The following is a 17,443-nucleotide window of genomic DNA, read 5'->3' as shown; positions in this document are numbered from 1 at the left end:
TGACCTGCCAAGTGGTCCGTTCACCTCCTGGGAGGATGGTGGTGCCGGGATGTCGGGGCCTGGCCAGGCCCAGGGTTAGGGTCGAGTCGAGGCCACGCGGCCTCGTGGTGCAGGGTCCAAGATGGCGGCCGGGCCGGCCGATGGAGTTGGTAGTGGCTCGGCCCCATGATACAGAGATGTCCGGGGGCAGGAGTCCCGTAGGGGACGGGGTGCTGGTTGCTTCTGTGGGTAACACCTGGAGGGCCGGGGCTCGGGCCCTGTCATGTGGGGAGGGAGCGAGCCCTTCATGTGGCCTGTCCAACATGCGTCCCCCCCAGCTGAAGGCGGGGAGAGTTACCCATCCTCTTGGGGACTCTCCTCGTCGAGGCGGAAAAAGCGTGACAGGCCATCCGCGTTGGCGTGGTCTTGGCCAGGTCGGTGTTCCACAGTGAAGTCCATCCCCTGCAGGGAGATGGACCAACGCAATAGTTTGGGATTTTTCCCCCGCATCTGCATTAGCCACTGCAGGGGCCGATGATCTGTTTGCACCCGGAAGTGGGTACCGAAGAGATAGGGCCGGAGCTTCTTGAGGGCCCACACTACTGCGAAGGCCTCCCTCTCGATGGTGCTCCAGCGCTGTTCTCGGGCCAGTAGGCGTCTGCTGATGAAGGCTACCGGTTGGTCAAGTCCTTCGGGGTTCAACTGGGAGAGGACCGCCCCGATGCCATGGTCGGAGGCATCTGTTTGTACGATGAATTCCCGGCTGTAGTCGGGGGCCTGGAGCACAGGGGCAGTGCACATGGCGGCCTTCAGCTTCTCGAAGGCCGCTTGACAGTCTGGAGTCCAGTTGACGACCTTCGGGTGGTTTTTGGAGGTGAGTTCCGTGAGGGGCCCCACAATGCTGCCATAGTCCCTCACAAACCGCCGGTAGTAGCCGGTGAGCCCCAAGAAGGCTCGGACCTCGGTTTGCGTGACTGGAGGCTGCCAGGACTGGATGGCAGCGATCTTGAGTTGAAGAGGGGCCACCAGACCGCTTCCCACTTGGTGTCCGAGATAGGTCACGGACCCCTGACCAATTTGGCACTTGCTGGCCTTGATTGTGAGGCCGGCCTGTTGAAGGGCCTGCAGGACCTCTGGGAGGTGGCGGAGGTGGTCTGACCAGTGGCGGTTGTACACAGCGATATCGTCTAGGTAGGCGGCGCTGAACTCCTCGAGTCCCGCCAATACCTGGTTCACCAGTCGCTGAAAAGTAGCTGGAGCGTTCTTCATGCTGAATGGCATGACTTTGAAGTGGTAGTGGCCATCGGGGGTGGAGAAGGCGGATCGTTCTTGAGCCCGGGGTGTGAGACCGATCTGCCAGTAGCCCGCTGTCAGGTCGAAGATGCTGAGGTAGCAGGCAGCCCCCATGCGGTCGATCAGTTCATCTGCTCGGGGGATGGGATGAGCGTCGGTTCTGGTGACAGCGTTCAGGCCCCGATAGTCGACGCAGAATCGGAGCTCAGGAGTGGTGCCGGGGGCAGCAGCTTTGGGGACCAGCACGACCGGGCTGGCCCAGGGGCTGTCCGAGGGCTCGATGACCCCGAGCGTGAGCATCTTTGACACTTCTTCTTGGATGCAGGCACGTACCCGATCTGGTACGCGGTACGCCCGATGTCTGATAGGGCGACTGTCCCCAGTGTCCACGTCGTGCAAGCACCAGGGGGTGACCCCTGGGGTGAGGGAAAACAGGGTCGCAAATTGCAGCAGGAGGTCCCGGCAGTCTTGGCGCTGTTCCGGGGTGAGGACATCTGAGAGTCGGACCCCGTCTACGGATCCATCTTTCTCACGGGTCTTTAGGAGATCAGGGAGAGGCTCGGAGTCTTCTTCCGCTCCACTGTCCGTAGCCATCAGGAGGCTGAGCTCCGAGCGCACAAAGTGGGGGTTGAGTCTGTTGGCGTGGAGGACCCGGAGGGGGTTCCGGGGAGATTCCATATCGATGAGATAGGTGACGGGGCTCTTGCGCTCGACCACTTTGAAGGGCCCTGTCCACTTGTCCTGCAGGGCACACGGTTCGGTGGGGGACATCACCCACACTTGTTGGCCAGGTTCGAATTCGATGGAGGAGGCATTTTGATCGTACCATCGCTTCATGTCCTCCTGACTGGCCTCAAGATTCGCTTTTGCCATTTCTCTGAATCGTCTGGTCTGATTGCGTAGGGTCAGGAGGTACTTGAAGACGTCTGGAGGGGTCTTCAGGGGGGCCATCTCCCAACCTTCTTTGACGAGGCTGAGGGGCCCTCGAACAGGGTGTCCGTACAAGAGTTCGAAAGGACTGAAGCCGAGGGACTTCTGGGGGACTTCTCGATAGGCGAAGAGGAGGCACGGGAGTAGCACATCCCACTGGCGACGGAGGGGCTCTTCCAACCGTCGACTGGCCCCTAACTTGAGGTAATATGAATTTTTATGGTCAATTGTGTCCCCTAACGTGAACCCCACCGTCTCCATGTACTAGCTTAAAGTGCATGTAACTTCCCTCCTCGACCTGCTATGAAGACGCAAATACATTTGCGTCCACCTTCAACATGTCCTCTTTCAGATCCACCATGAATGGATCGATAATTCAGTTCCTAAGTATGCCTTGCCAACGTCTTTTCATGGTGCACTTTCACGTTTTCCTAGCCCTGCAGAGCTAGGCCCTGATTTCTGCCATCGAGCCCTTTCTGTTCTCTGCCTCCTGAAAGCTGCAACGTGGGATACATCCCTGACCTCTGTCCTACTCCCTGCGTGGCGAGCGGTGCCCGGCTAGGCCTGCTTGCCTGCCAAAGACAGTATTTTGCCTTCAAGTTATCAGTATAGCCGAGTTCAGCTCCTCGAAAACACATTCCAGTCTAGCAGAATAGATAAACATTTCCCCGGCTGCAGAGCAAAGGGCCCGGCCTCTCTGTCTCCATGCAAGTAATTCATTGCTCCCGTTACCATGGTAGGCCCATGGCCCCTCGCATTACACGCAGACACGTAGTCACATATGCACGCATTAATAGTCAGTATAGAGTAGCCTCTGCCCAAGAGACCTTTTCCTTCTAGATAATATAGTTCCCCAAACACAAGATATCAGATATGATTTAGGAACGAGTCGATCTGACATGCCAGACTTCTGTCTCTTTCCTCTAGTGCTAAATGTCAAGTCCCCTGCACCCTCCAGCCTCACGTCAGTCACACGTCATGCTGCTGCGCGCGCATCCTTGCTACAGATTTCTGCTGACACTGCAAGATTCCACTATGTATCCACCCACTTGTGACACTTTCATGTGATGTTTCTAGCACACACCTCTGTGTACGCCCTCATGCACACCTTTCTGTTACGCACATGTGTTCTTATCTCGTTTCTCTCAGCTGTTACGCCTTCTGTATCCATCACCATTATATGCATTTACTATATATATTGTATCCTGTTAATAAAGTATTGTCTATCCCTTCCTGATCCTTGATGGTGAAAGGAACATGATACCCTGGTTCGAACCATTCCATTTTATGGAATAAAACCCTTCTAAACTCAGATATCACGGATTCTGCCTCTTATTTTCGATTGAGTTATTTTATTGAACTTTACTGCATAGAAATTCCGACGGTAAATATTTATTTACCACAAACTCCGCGATTCTTTGTTCACTGTACAACAGGTCGTAGTCCCAATAGATCCAATGGGCTCCGGCGGTGTCTCCCGCTCTCTGGGCGAGGGCTTGCTGTCGCAGTCCCTCGAGGGAGGGACAGGTCTTCTGCTCTTGACGGAACTGCTCCTGGGTGGGTCCCTCTTCTTGACGCCACTGAGCCAGGTCGGGAAGGTCCTGGAGCTGAGCGAGCCCTTCGGGGGTTTGCTCAGGGGGGTTGGTGTGGTTGGTGTCCTCCACTGGAGCGACCGGGGGAGGAGGTGCTGGCCATTCTGGTTCTTCAGGTCGGGAGATGGCCCGGGCGGCCATGGACCGAGTGGTTACGCAGGCCCAGTCCGGGAGGCCCAACATCCCCAGGTGCTCTCTTCTTTCCACGGCGGCCCACGGGGAACTCTCAAGATCATTCCCCAGGAGACAGTCCACGGGGGCATCATCTCGGACCGTCACCTTCAACATGCCGGAGACTCCTCCCCATTCAAAGGGGACGCAGGCCATCCGACACAGACTCTCGGAATTGTCGTCTGAACGGACGGGGCAGAGGATGTTCGGCAGGATCTGTTCCGGGGTCACCAGGTGACAGCGGACGGCCGTCACACTGGCCCCCGTGTCACGTAGTGCTTCGGCCCTGCGCCCATTAATGTTCACCCACTGACTGTATTTTCTGGTGTTGGCGGGTAGGGGAGCCCGCGGGACCATGTCTCTTCCCCCTAGGCACGCTAGCACCATGGCGGCCGGTTCCCACTCTTGTTGTTCTTGTTCGCATTCTTCCTGTTCTTCGGAGATTTGCTCTCCCCCCAGGGCGGCGGCAGCTACCTGGCGGGGCCTCGGAGTCTGGTTCTGTGGACAGTTCGGGTCATTGGCGTAGTGGCCGACTCGCTGGCCTCGGTGACACGTGACATTGGCTCGGAACCCCGGGCGCACCGGGGGGTTGCCCCGGCTGGCCGGGGGCGGGGTGCTGGTAGCGGGAGCGGCCGGGGCGGTGTCTCTTCCCCGTCCCTGGCCTCCTCCTCCTCCTCGGGGACGGTGTTGACCTTGGTTGTTCCTGTTCTGTTCGTGCGGCCCACCCCGGCCTACTCGGGTGCTCTCCCATCGGTCAGCCTCGGCGACGAGCTGCCGTGGATCAGTCATTTTACTGTCGAGGAGGTGCTGCCTGAGCTCGACGAAGCAGTTGTTGGAGAGGTGCTCCCTAACCATGAGATTAAAAAGTTGCTTGTAGGTCGTTACGTGGCTCCCCTTGATCCAACCCTCGAAGGCTCGGCTGAAATAGTTTACATATTCCACCCAAGTTGTACCCGGGATCCGGGTGCAGTCTCGGAACCTCTGGCGGTACATTTCGGGTGTGAGCCCATATCGAGTGAGGAGGGCAGCCTTCATGTGGTCATAGGATGTCATCAGATGGTCGGGGAGCTGTAACAGGGCATCGCGGCCTTCATTGACGAACCTCCCCCATAGACCGGCTCCCCAGTCACTTCGGTCGATCCGGTGGGAGGTCATGGCGATCTCGTAGGCCTTGAACCACTGTTGGATGTCGTCGTCTCGGAAATATTCTCGTACGACATCCTTGGGGATGTGGACCTTTTTTTCTGTCGCTCCTGGGGTGCGCGGTTGGTCGGGCACCCCCAGATCTTTGTTTTGCTTCCGTAGATCTAATTCTGCCAGTTTGCGCTCGTGTTCGTACGCTAGTCTCTTTTCTTCGAGTTCTCTTTGCCTCTGTTTTTCTTCCCGTTCTTCTCGGAGCCGCAGATGTTCTAGGTTCAGTTTTTGTTCGGCTAACTTTAGTTCACCGTCCATTTTGAGCCGGGCCATTTCTAACTCATGTAGTCTGCTTCTATCTCTCTCTTGGATCTCTTCCTGCGAGAGACCCGTGCTTCGCTCCTCGGGAGCCGTGGTGTTCCTTTCTGATGCTGCAATGTTTTGGTCCGGGGGTCTGACGGCCCCGGTTTCTGCCCAAGACTCAATGGCGTGCTTGAAATCGTCTTTAGTGCTCAAACCGGTGGTAGCAATGCCTAGTTCCATGCAAAATTGTTTCAACTCACGATGGCTGTACTCTTCCAATTTCTCCATCTGGAATTTCTCGGTGGATCCGCTCTCTTTGGTTGTCATTGTGGTTTAGTCGTGGGGTGAGCTACTTTCTGTACGATTACGCGTTGATTCGGATCGCGCCGCCGGCCACCAATGTTAGACGGACCTGGAGGGTCGGCCGAGGACAAGGGGAGAGGTCTCCGGGGAGAGCCGTCTCCAGCGATCGTACAGCCGAGTAACTTCCCCCCCACAGATGTACACCACACAAAGATAAGGTTTAACGTTCTTTATAAGTAATCTTGAAGTACGATAGAATGGTACAAGGAGGTCAGGACTCAGGGGTCCCCTCGATTCTAGTCTCTTGGATGGGAAAGGGGGTAGTGGGACAGTCTTGTTACCAATCTGGTAGATGCGATGATATGATGGATAGCTCACAATCCTCGAGCTCGGCGTTCTAGGTGGATGGGTCGCGGCAGCGCCGGCAGGTCCCGAGATGACCGTAGGTAGCGACGGTCCGCGGCAGCGCCAGCAGGTCCCGGTGAAGGTGGTTGTTACAACGGTCCGCGGCAGCGCCAGCAGGTCCCGACGAGGATGAAGGATGCAGAAGGTTGCGGCAGCGCCAGCAGGCAGGACGATAGTTCACAAGGCAGGGCTACGGCAGCGCCAGTAGTCCGTCAAGGATGAGTTCTTCACGGGGTCTCTCGACTCCAGGATACAACTGCCTTCCTGCTCTGGAGCTGCCCCAGTTATAGGTCTGGCGCCCTTTGATGTCCGGACCCTCGCACTTGGAGGTCGGGAGGTCCGGGATGAGGGAGTCCAGACACCCAGCAGGGGGGTGGAGCCAGTGCCCGGGGGAGCTGGGGGCGATCGGCACCTGGCGGGGGAGAGCCATCGACACTTCTTTCTCCCATTGACCTGCCAAGTGGTCCGTGCACCTCCTGGGAGGATGGTGGTGCCGGGATGTCGGGGCCTGGCCAGGCCCAGGGTTAGGGTCGAGTCGAGGCCACGCGGCCTCGTGGTGCAGGGTCCAAGATGGCAGCCGGACCGGCCGATGGAGTTGGTAGTGGCTCGGCCCCATGATACAGAGATGTCCGGAGGCAGGAGTCCCGTAGGGGACGGGGTGCTGGTTGCTTCTGTGGGTAACACCTGGAGGGCCGGGGCTCGGGCCCTGTCATGAGGGGAGGGAGCGAGCCCTTCATGTGGCCTGTCCAACACCACCTCTCTGAACTACCGGAAGTGAGGATGTAGAGAAGTTGCCTCCGCTCTTCTCCCTCCATTCAATCAGCCACTAGAAGCTACTGTGGACCAGGGAGAGAGCGAAAGTGAAAGTGCAGGTGCCTGGCGGTGACCAGAAAAAATGTTTATGAATAAAATGAATTAAAAAGATACAATTGTGAAGTACAAAGGCAGTAGCAGCAGTTTAGATTAAAATTGCATGCGAGCGAAAACATAAAATAAAGGCAGAGTAGAGCAGAGCCAACAGCGCTAACCTTTCAGTAGCCTGTTGACCACACTAAGATGAAGAGATCCTTTCAGTAGCATGTTGACCCCACTAAGACGCGGAGATCCTTTCAGTAGCATGTTGACCCCACTAAGACGCAGAGATCCTCTCAGTAGCATGTTGACCCCACTAATACGTAGAGATCCTTTCAGTAGCATGTTGACCCAATTAAGATGAAGAGATCTTTTCAGTAGCATTTTGACCCTACTAAGACGCGGAGATCCTTTCAGAAGCATGTTGACCCCATTAAGATGAAGAGATCCTTTCAGTAGCATGTAGACCTCATTAAGACGCGAGAATCCTTTCAGTAGCATTTTGACCCATGCAGCACTTGCTGTACAGCAAGTCCACAGGTTAGTGGCATTGGATCACCAGAAACATGGCAGGAAAGGACATCAAAAAATGAATAATACAATGTAGGGTCGAAATAAACTAGAACAAATTGTATGCATTTAAACGACAAAAATACATCAATTGTTAAAAACCCATACGCAAGGTACTTACATTTTTTATTATTAATGGATACCTGGTTACCCGTTGCATGGGTTTCAGTAGAAAACTAGACAAAGGCATTCCTTTACAGCGTGGATCCATGGCTAACCGCTGGGAAAATTAGAGAGACAAAAAGTTAGTAGGACACATACAACTAATTCCTGACAAATCACTACTGGTATTTGTTGAATGATGGCAAAACTCATGCAGACACACATATACAATCAAAGTAGCAGCCTGTGCAAAAGAAAGCATGCAAAGAAAAATCAACAAATGAATCCATAACCAGCCAGAGAACAAGGTCACAGGATGAAGGCTCTGAAGTGAGATAATCTCAAGCTGACAATTACTGTCTTATTTTGTGCGTGATTGAGGTTGTTTATTCTGAATAAAAAAAGCAATAGTTCCTATAACACTTTTCCAATGCACTGCACACATCCTGGTCATAGTGGGTCACATAGTTTAATGTAAACTAACAATAATACAATTCCATCAATAAGTCACAACTAAAGATGTTGTAACTTCATAAACAAGGACTTTGCATTAAACAAATAATAGTTTATTTTCCCCTTAAACATTAGATTGTCTAAAATAGGTTAACCAGGTACTATCCAGTGTCTTCGGACTCACCAAGAGCACAGTACAGGTTAGCATATCAATTAAGCAAACAACAGCATTAATAACAAGGCGGTGTATTTTAATTCAACCCAAATCGAAGGCAGTAGAATGAACCTATGAATCAGTACAAAGATGCAAACATTTGACTGGCAGGTTGAGCATGTCTCTTCACAACTAAAAATAATGCATGCGTCTTTTAACGTAAGGCAGATGGTACTTTGCACCTTATAATACATGGTCACACCATCTCCCGTGTCACAAACCACTTAAATCGTTCCAATTTAGAAGTGGTGCGAATAGCCAAATATAGGTGCCACTCAGACGCATGTTGACGGCAGCTACTTTCCAGGCTGTCTGTGCTCCCAGATGCAGAGCCCAACAGTATATAGGCTTTGGCTGCTGTGCAGATCTCTATACATTTAGAGTGGAAAATAAGTCAGTTCACAAAATGGGAAGGATGGAAAGGTCGGTAAGGAGTCTATGGTTAGACAAAGTATCTACCAGAAAGGCGTCACTGATAGATACTTATAACCACAGATTCCGCCCCTTTTGGATATATACCAAAGCAGTACCTTCCAGGTGATGGGTCTGTCAACTGGTGCCGCATTCGAAAATGTGCTACAGGACTGAGCAGGCAAAATATCCATCTCCACAAACTTGGCTGAATTTATGGCGTGATGCACACGTAGCATCCTGGCAAATATCCAGAAAAGACACTTTGCATGCCAATGCAGTGGTAGCTGCCTTGGCTCTGGTGCAATGAACTCACAAACCTTCCAGTGACTGCTTCTTGGATCATGTATGGCAGAGCCGCTGAGAGATGATCCTCTTGCGCACTGTCTTGCCTTTATTTACTCCAGCAAATCCCCCAAATAACCGATCATCTAACATGGTGTTCCCTGGTACAATCAATGTTAAAGCTACCAGTGGAGTCTCTGCTCCTCTATAGGGAGGTGAAGTGGGGCAAATTTCGCCAGTAGGGTGATGTTTTGCCCAATGAGAAAAGGAGTCACCACTTTCAGAAGAAAGAAAGCTCAGGTTCTCAGAACCAGCTTGTCTGGGAAGAAAGTAGTGTATGGAGGGTTGACAAAGAGGGCTTGCAGCTCACTCACCTGTGGATATTATGGAGATCTGGAACACTGTCTTGAGGATAAGAGGGCATAGTGGGCAGCTGTGCAGTGGTTCAAACAAAGTACGCATCAGGGCGGTAAGGACCAAGTTAAGATCTCACGGAGGCATTATAGATGGAGAGGGTCGGAACAAATGTTGCAAACCCTTCAAAAAAAGTATCAAAACCAGTGATTCAAACAACAAAGGATGACCTGGCAACTGCAAAAAAGGCTGGAAGAGGTGCCAGGTACCCTTTAACTGTGCCTACTTTGAAATGGTCTGCAACATGCTGTGTTTTCATTATTGAGTAAGCTCACGATTCGGATTAAAAAGGGTCAAGCCAAAAATGTGTGTTTAAACTCAATTTTATTCATTTTTTTTACATACTACATATCATGGGGTCTTTTTGCTTAGAGATACATTTATCACTATTTTCATCTCTCTATATTTTTTCTTTACTAGGCACATTCTCTTTTTTCTATATGAGAAAGCTACCAATGATGATAAAACATGGGCAAGCTGGTGAGAACCTGCCAGTAGCTCATCTGGTGTAGCGCACATGAGGTACTTTCTCATTTTCGCGCACATATTCTTTGTGATATACATACACCTGTTTGGTTGAGAGTATGTTCGTGATGAGTGGGCTGAAATTTAAATATTGGGCAGTTAGGACTGGATTAGACTGTGTTCATGTTGAAAACAGCTGTTTGGGTTGAGGTGGACACCCCCGACACCAGAACTATGTTTGAAAATGGATCTTGCCCGCTAAAATCAGATTCTTGATGTTAAAACCCTTTAACTGTGCCCAAAGCAAGTCATTGCTAGGCGAGGGTCAACACAACAGCAATACTTAGGATAACCTGGATTGAAGTGGGCCAATCTGTTGAGTACAGAACCAAAATACAAACGTGTTCCAATGGCAGGCTTGACTGATTTTGTCAAAGGTTGCCTGGCTGGCAAGATTGCATCTACAATCTTGGGAGGGAGATGGAAAGCCATCAGTTGCTTGCGCTCAATCGCCAAGCATGGAGGTGAAGATAGCAAAGACCCGGGGGTTCAAACAAGTCCTGCAACGTGCTGTGGGCTCGTGGGGGGTACAGACACGTTTTCAGCGCTGAAGCTGGTTCCTGGTGCTCGCCAATTGAGTCTATCCACCCTTGGCTCACCTTGCCTATAGGATCCAGGAGTTCACCTATCCTGAATTATCCAGTTCTGTCTTCACTTTATACAACGGGTCCGCACAGAATTTATTGCATCCCGACACATGTGATGCACTATTTTTTTTTTAACTTCTTTTTATTGTGATTTTCATAGAACACAAACAAAGCCTTATTAATACAGTTCATATGTGACGCACCTTGAGTGCATATGGCATTAGGAACATGGATGCCATGAAGCACTGAGATAGGGCATAGTGCACATTTCTGGATTGGAGGTTTTATTGGACTGGCGGTTTTATTGGACCATCATGAAACACTGTATACTCTATTTTGCCCTGAAGAAGTCCAATGTTTAGGACGAAATGCGTTGACTGTTTCTCTGCTGTATATACCGTTTTTTACGATGAACATGTCTGACTAAAAGAAGAACTTTGAATATACGCTTGGATATTGATCTGATTTGTTTGACCACTTAATGTACAACTGTAGTATGGTGCACCTTTTCTGTAATTTGTAATAGCACAGACCTGGGTTTTGGAGGACTAAGGGTGGGCAGAGTTGCTCTATGCGGAATTCTGCAGAGTTGCATAAAAACTCAAGAGGAATTCTGTGGAGTTCCACTCCGCCCTAATCGTTAACCATGAGAGGATAGTTCGACTTTATGAACTTTAACTGAAAGCTTCTGCCAACGAGGGAACGCAGGCATTGCAATAAAGACAATGACTATATAACAGCAACAACACAGATGATGCCCCTTACCTACCAACACAGCTCTGCACCCTACCCTTCTCCTCCTCTCTGTTCCTTTAGCCCCCACACCCTCCCTCCCTGGCCGACCCCTTCCATAACCACTTCTTCAACTTGTGCAAAACGTTTAAAGCAGGAAACTAAAAACAAACAGAAAGCTGTGGATTTCCCGCCCGTCACCTTCCTCCGGGGTCACGGACAGCCTTTCATTTTGCTCCCCTCTTCACACAGTCAGCGATAGGTTGTTTGAATGCCTTATACAGGAATGGGTGGCAGGCGTGACGCGCTTGTCATGTCAATACAAGTCAGGTGGCTCTCGGCGACGGATGGTGCCTCAAGATCTGAGTCCAATCAAGGCTGCCTTCAGGAAGAGTCTGTATGCCAGCACAGATTTCACTTCATATGGTAAGGTGGGCTCAGGGGCAAACGCCGCCATGCGGCGGAATCAGAGTTTTTGGCTCTGCTGACGAAGCAGAGTTCGCTGCCCACCCTTGTTCAGGACCCTGCCTAACTGCTGTGATAGATGGCAGCCTGATCGAAGAACAGATGCTCATGCCAGGATAGCACACTATCTGTGCCCAATCCGGTGCCACTAGGATGACTTGGAACTGAAAAAGCTCCTGCCCCATTGTGAACAACAGACAGGACTGCGGAACGGGAATGTGGAAAAAACGCTAGGTCCAGCACTACCATCCAGACAAGACCTGGGCCAAAGTGAGCATCGTGAATTTTACCTTCCACAGGAATATATTGAGTGGGTGAAGGTAGAAAACAGAATAAAGGTCTCCGTCTTTCTTTGGCACTAGAAAATAGCGGGAGTAATTACCAAAGCATACTTCTGAAGCGGTCACCCTCTAAGTGGCTACCTCGGCCTGTGCTTCACTCTGCAAGAAGGATAGATATTCCTCTATCAGCCATTCTGAGGCAGGTGAAGATGCAGCAGCGTGGCAAGAAATTATACGATGTAACCCTGCTGAGCAATCTGTAAGACCCAACTGTCCAAAGTTATAGCCTACCATTTAGGCAGAAAATATCAGATCCTGCCTCCAAGTTTTCAGGCCGTGGCAACGAGAGGGGCGGAGGACTGTGCTGTATGCTTCCCTGTTGTATATATAGTGCAGCCCCTGTTGTCTATATGGCCTGTGAGTACCAGCTGAAGGGTTTACTGGGCAAGCTGTACTTCATGGTGACATTGGAAGTCCCTACCGTAGCCACAGAGGTGTTGAAACTGTTGGTGCGGATGACGTGGTGAAGTGGACAGACCCATGGAGAGTGCTGTGGCACCAATAACCTTAAGAAGCTCAAGGTCAAGTCTGTGTCTCATCAAAAAGGCAAGAGCCATCGAAAGGCATGTCCAATAACTTGGACTGGACGTTGCAGAAGACACCTGTGGACCTCATTCAGGCATGCCTCCTGAGAGTCACACTGGTGCCAATTGCTGTTTGGCAATCTATGGTAAATCTGGTGCATTACTTCCATCCTGAATAGCCAGCATAAGGACAGGAGCCAAGTTGTCAGGGGCCCCAGATAAAGCTTGTGCAAATTAGTCCCAAAAGCATGAGGCAGAATGTAGTGCTAAACTGATTGCGGGTCGAAAAGGTTTTGAAGTACTAAGATTCCCTGTCTGGCGGTGTGGCAGGGAATGCATTAGGTTTGTCCTTGCTTGTTGAGGCCTGCACCCAGACTCTCAAGCATGGGATGCCGAGTCATGAAGTCCAGGCTTAACGTTGGCACTGTGCTATCTGCCTGTTCACCGGAGGGTTTTGCCCAAGCTCTGAAGGGTATCTGTGAGGGGTTCCTTGAATGGAAGGAGGGGCTCAGTATTTGTTTTCCCGGGCTGACGCATCTCAGTGAGGGCCCTAGTATTCACCTCCATAGTGGGTAACTGGAGGTCAGGAATCTCTGCCGTCTTTCGGATTGCACATTCTTCCATAGCATTGTCTGGAGACGAAACTAGCCCAGTGTCTAGCAAGGCATCCAAAACACTGGCAAAGTCATCCTCAGCATCAAATTCAGCATTTTAGAGTCCGTGGCAAATAAAGTATGAAAGGCTTGGGCAATCGCTTGAGGCAGGGGCAAAATATTAACACCTGACCTGTTGCCCAAAGGTTACCGCCCAAGAAGACCAGGGCTCAGCCTCTGTCAAAATGGTGCTGGCTCAGAGTCGGAAAGCTCAACAAGTTGTAATTCATCATCTGGCATCTGCATTTATGCTTCAGCGTCTGGTTTAGGTTGTGGTGCCAGGATCAGAGTCAGTAGCAGAGCCAGTTCATAGCCCGCTTCCGGTCCAAAGGATCCAGCTGGAGCCGAGGGGGAACCAGATGGCGGAGTCCCAGGTGAAGGCCTTTGTAGTTCCTTGGGGCCCAGAGGTATACCAGAGCCACAGCATGGCTACACAGAGTTCTTTAATTTGCTGCAACGTTGCCGATTGCCCTTGAAATTCAGGTTCTTTTGGTACAAGTGTGGGAACCAGCTCTGAAGGGGAACAGCTTCCGGAGTGGGACAGGGAGGCACATTGATGTCCTTGTGCTTTCTCTGGAGTTTGAGTGTTGCAGGAAGGTGCTGAGTCATGCTTGTACTTCTTATGCTCTTTCTTCGAGCAGTCATGGTGGCGTTGAGCCATCTGATGTTTGCCAAATTAGAGCTTTGCATCACGATCTCATATGACCTCGGGATTGATCAAGGTGCAGTCAGTACAAGCCTTAAGAGTTGTGTTCAGCCCACTGAGCCACAGGCAACACATGATGGGTGTCTATCACAGACATTTGCGTGCAACCACCCCTTCAAGGTTTAAACCCTGTAGTCTTGGCAGGTGACATTTTACCTTCATTACTGGATTTCTGAAAGAATTTTTAGTTACATGTGTCATGAAGAGACAAGGAGTAGCTCCAGATCCACGACTAGTGCCTCAGAAAGTAAGGAACACACGTCAGCCTGTGGTACCTATATGTGATTACGCATGTTACTTCTGGAGCAGAGGGGTGCCAGTACGGATCCGCATGACTCCATCTACCCGCGTGCAGGGGTACTGCTCGAAGAGTTTCTGGATCCAATCTGACACCGGGGGAATTTTCAAATTGTGATGAAACTGTGGTTACAAGTATCTATCAGAAATAAACTGTTAGTCAATTGCACGGTTGCACCAAGAAACTCCTTTAATGACCAAATGTATAAAAGTAAACTGGTAAAGGGAAACTAAAATGGAAGCTTCATAATTCAATTATATGTAAAGTATCACTTATTTGCAAACCAGTCCATTTAAAAAGCATTGCCTTAGAGACGAGGAACATATTTATGCAAGTGGTATTAATGCCTAAGATAAAAACATACTGAACTAATGCAAGCAAGCTCATAATTCCTATAAAACATGAATTAAATCCTATTATTCAGATATTCTTTCTAGGAATAATACAAATATAAATATAGAAACATATAGATATATTGCTGTGAAGTTTCCCAACAAGCTCTATTACTAGCCATAATGAGCATATTCTTGTAGATTGAAAAGTTATCAGGAGGATGGCTTTAGGTGTCAGGAGGTTAGCTTTAAGGGGGTTGCAGTTAGTGCTGTGATTTGCATGGCTTAGGACCAAGGTTTAAGCACTGCAGCGAGCTTGGACCATCTAAGTAACTACCAGATCAGTTAAAGAGGGCCACCATTAACCAAACTCGTAAACCTGCAAAAGTGAGGTTTCTTCATTTCCATTCAGTTTTTCCTTCTGTATTTTCTCGGTACAAGTTCTCTGGAAATATGAGGTCTGCATCAAATGTATGGTTATTCATGAATGATTTTGAAACAAGTGATGCTGAAGCAATCCAAACAGCACAATGAAAGACAAAATAGGGCATTGCGAAAAGACAAATGAAGATGGACCATCTCGAAAATTGGATGCAGTACTCAAATCTTACTAAAAGTGGAGCCGAGAGAGACCCCAAGTAAGGATAAGTAAGTAGTGATGGGAAACACTGCTGGTGTAAGGCACAGCCTACATTGGAAATGATGAAGAAAGAACTAAGACACATGCTACTGTTCTAAAATCAGTGAGCATTTTTGGTGCAAATATTTAGACAGAATTTTATTTTAATTTGAGGCAAACAGATCCAACACAAAGTATGGAACAGGCTTAAGATGTCCATAATCCAGTTATGCAGCAACATCTCAAAGGCACTTCACAAGGATGGTATTGATGCTGGATAGAGCAGTGGCTGGACCAGAGGCAGCCAATGTGTGAAGTGCCCAGATGGGCTGAACCACAGAGAGGGGAGAGATAAGTGGAAATGATTCTATGTGAAGTACTGCCATGCTGGAGGTTGCGAGTGAGGTGACACAGAAGAACAAGTTACTTATCTTTAGTAATGTTTTATCTGGTACAGACTATATCTAGCCGCCGATTCCTTACCTTAGAATATTCCCCCAGGTGTCAGATTGGAACCAGAAACGTTTGACATGCATGTGAGAAGGTGGCCTGATATGCAGTGCTCACTATTCTAGTGAACACTATGTATCAGTCCAGCAACCCTTATTGATGATTGGTTGTAAGTCAACCTTATAGACCAGCTATCCTAGTAGCGTGGATACGAGCAGTCTAAGGCTAAAGACTCGAGAGGGCGTGTTAAGCCAGCTGTTATACCACACATATACCCCTTGAACACCAAGTGAAAGGACACCACACAAGTGTTATGAAAATAAACAGTGCATTTATTAAAATCACAACAACCCTGTACTCTTTATGAGGACAGGGTATTAAGCACAAAACAAAACTCTTACGAAAATACTTAAGTTAGCACAGTATATACAAATGCCCGAGGGGCACGGAAAACCATATACTCAGAAAGTGGAATGCGAAATTACTAGCAGGTAAGTACAGTACTAATAGGCTTTGGAATCGCTAGGACTTGACTATAGAATCGTTAGATTACTTCTAGGAGGCCTAGGGGACTCGGGTGCAGAGTGTGCACTCTCACGCGTGATGCGGGACAAAGTCTATGGTAGCTAGATTTCACAGAGTTAGTGTTCTCGGGCAAACCCGACCTGGTAGGAGGAAAACGAAAGTGGATCCTGACCCTTGGATAGTGAGGCTATGCTGGGGCACCGAAATGCCGAAGTTACCTAGCCCAGGGGCTGCAGCTGCATATGTCTCAAAAGACGTCGGGAATCCTCGTAGACGGACCAGGAGCCTGGAAGAAAGATGCTGGCAGGCGACCAGTGAAGAGAGTTCGAAGTGATCCAAGCCTGGATCTTGAAGACAGATGACACCTGAAAGCAGAGGGGACCAAGTACGTGACTACTAGCCAGTAGTCAGGTGGCACCAGGAGGGCACCGGATGGTAGTCACCTCGACTAGGTGAGTGGGTGACGCTGTGCTCTGCAGATCTCACGGACCAGGAGGCGTTGTCGGTGACCAGGATGGAGGAGTGAGCTGTCCCACGATGGATGAAGCTGTCGGCGTCGCTGGACCCAGGATTGGGCAACAAAGCCTTGGCAAATTCAAGCCCACGCGGTGGACCTAAAATGGCGTCTGGAGTGGACCAGGAGGGTCCGGGGTGCCTCTCTTGTGGAAGGAAGCAAGGGCCAGTCTGGAGCAACCAGACCAGCAGCAATGATGTCGTCGGGCGTCGTTAAGAAGGCCACAAGCCAGCCGGCTAGTAGCCAAACAACGCGGTGAGCAGCAAAAAGCAGAAGGGCCCCACGCAGATCGTGGGGATGCTGGAGGGCTGATCTTCAGTGCTGGAGCTGCTCAGGGTTGGGGCTTCTCGGACCCCAAAGCACTCACCAGTGGAACACTCGGCGGGCTTGTTGTGAAGAAGTCGTGCAGTCTTGGCGATCGTCGGTCCCTCGAGGTCTCGTCGCACTCACGATTCTCAGCTTGGCTGTAGAGGTGAGTAGAGGTCAGAGGTGCCAGGGAAGCCGGGTCTCGTCGAGCTGGGTCGTCGGATTCCTGAGGAAGGACTTGCAGCAGACCGCAGTGTTCTTAAGATGGTGCCTGCGGATGCAGGGTGACTACTCCTTAGCCACAAGGGAGAATCTTGAAGAAGAAATCTTGAAGTACTTTTGCAGAAAGTCGTGTCTTGATTCCAAAGATGATCTAATTTGAACAGGGGCCCGCTCCTATCTTTATACTATGAAAAGGGGCTGACCCGGTGACTAGGTCCTGCCTATGGGTGGGA

General features: G+C 50.2%; 1 protein-coding gene across 6 annotated transcripts in view; it reads right to left on the bottom strand.

The window, feature by feature from the left end:
- Window positions 1–17,443, bottom strand: part of ITSN1 (intersectin 1) — a 1,645,471-nt gene that overhangs the window by 53,867 nt on the left and 1,574,161 nt on the right. For all 6 annotated transcript variants that reach the window (XM_086935345.1, XM_086935347.1, XM_086935346.1 and 3 more), the window contains one exon: window positions 7,654–7,752. In XM_086935345.1, coding sequence (XP_086791471.1) covers window positions 7,654–7,752 — 99 coding nt within the window. The remainder of the gene's footprint in view (window positions 1–7,653; window positions 7,753–17,443) is intronic.

The sequence above is a fragment of the Lissotriton vulgaris genome, chromosome 8 (genome assembly GCF_964263255.1).
Source record: "Lissotriton vulgaris chromosome 8, aLisVul1.2, whole genome shotgun sequence".
In the NCBI taxonomy this organism is placed as follows: Eukaryota; Metazoa; Chordata; class Amphibia; order Caudata; family Salamandridae; genus Lissotriton; species Lissotriton vulgaris.
The sequence above is the reverse complement of the archived record's forward strand: the minus strand, read 5'-3'. Positions and strand labels throughout refer to the sequence as shown.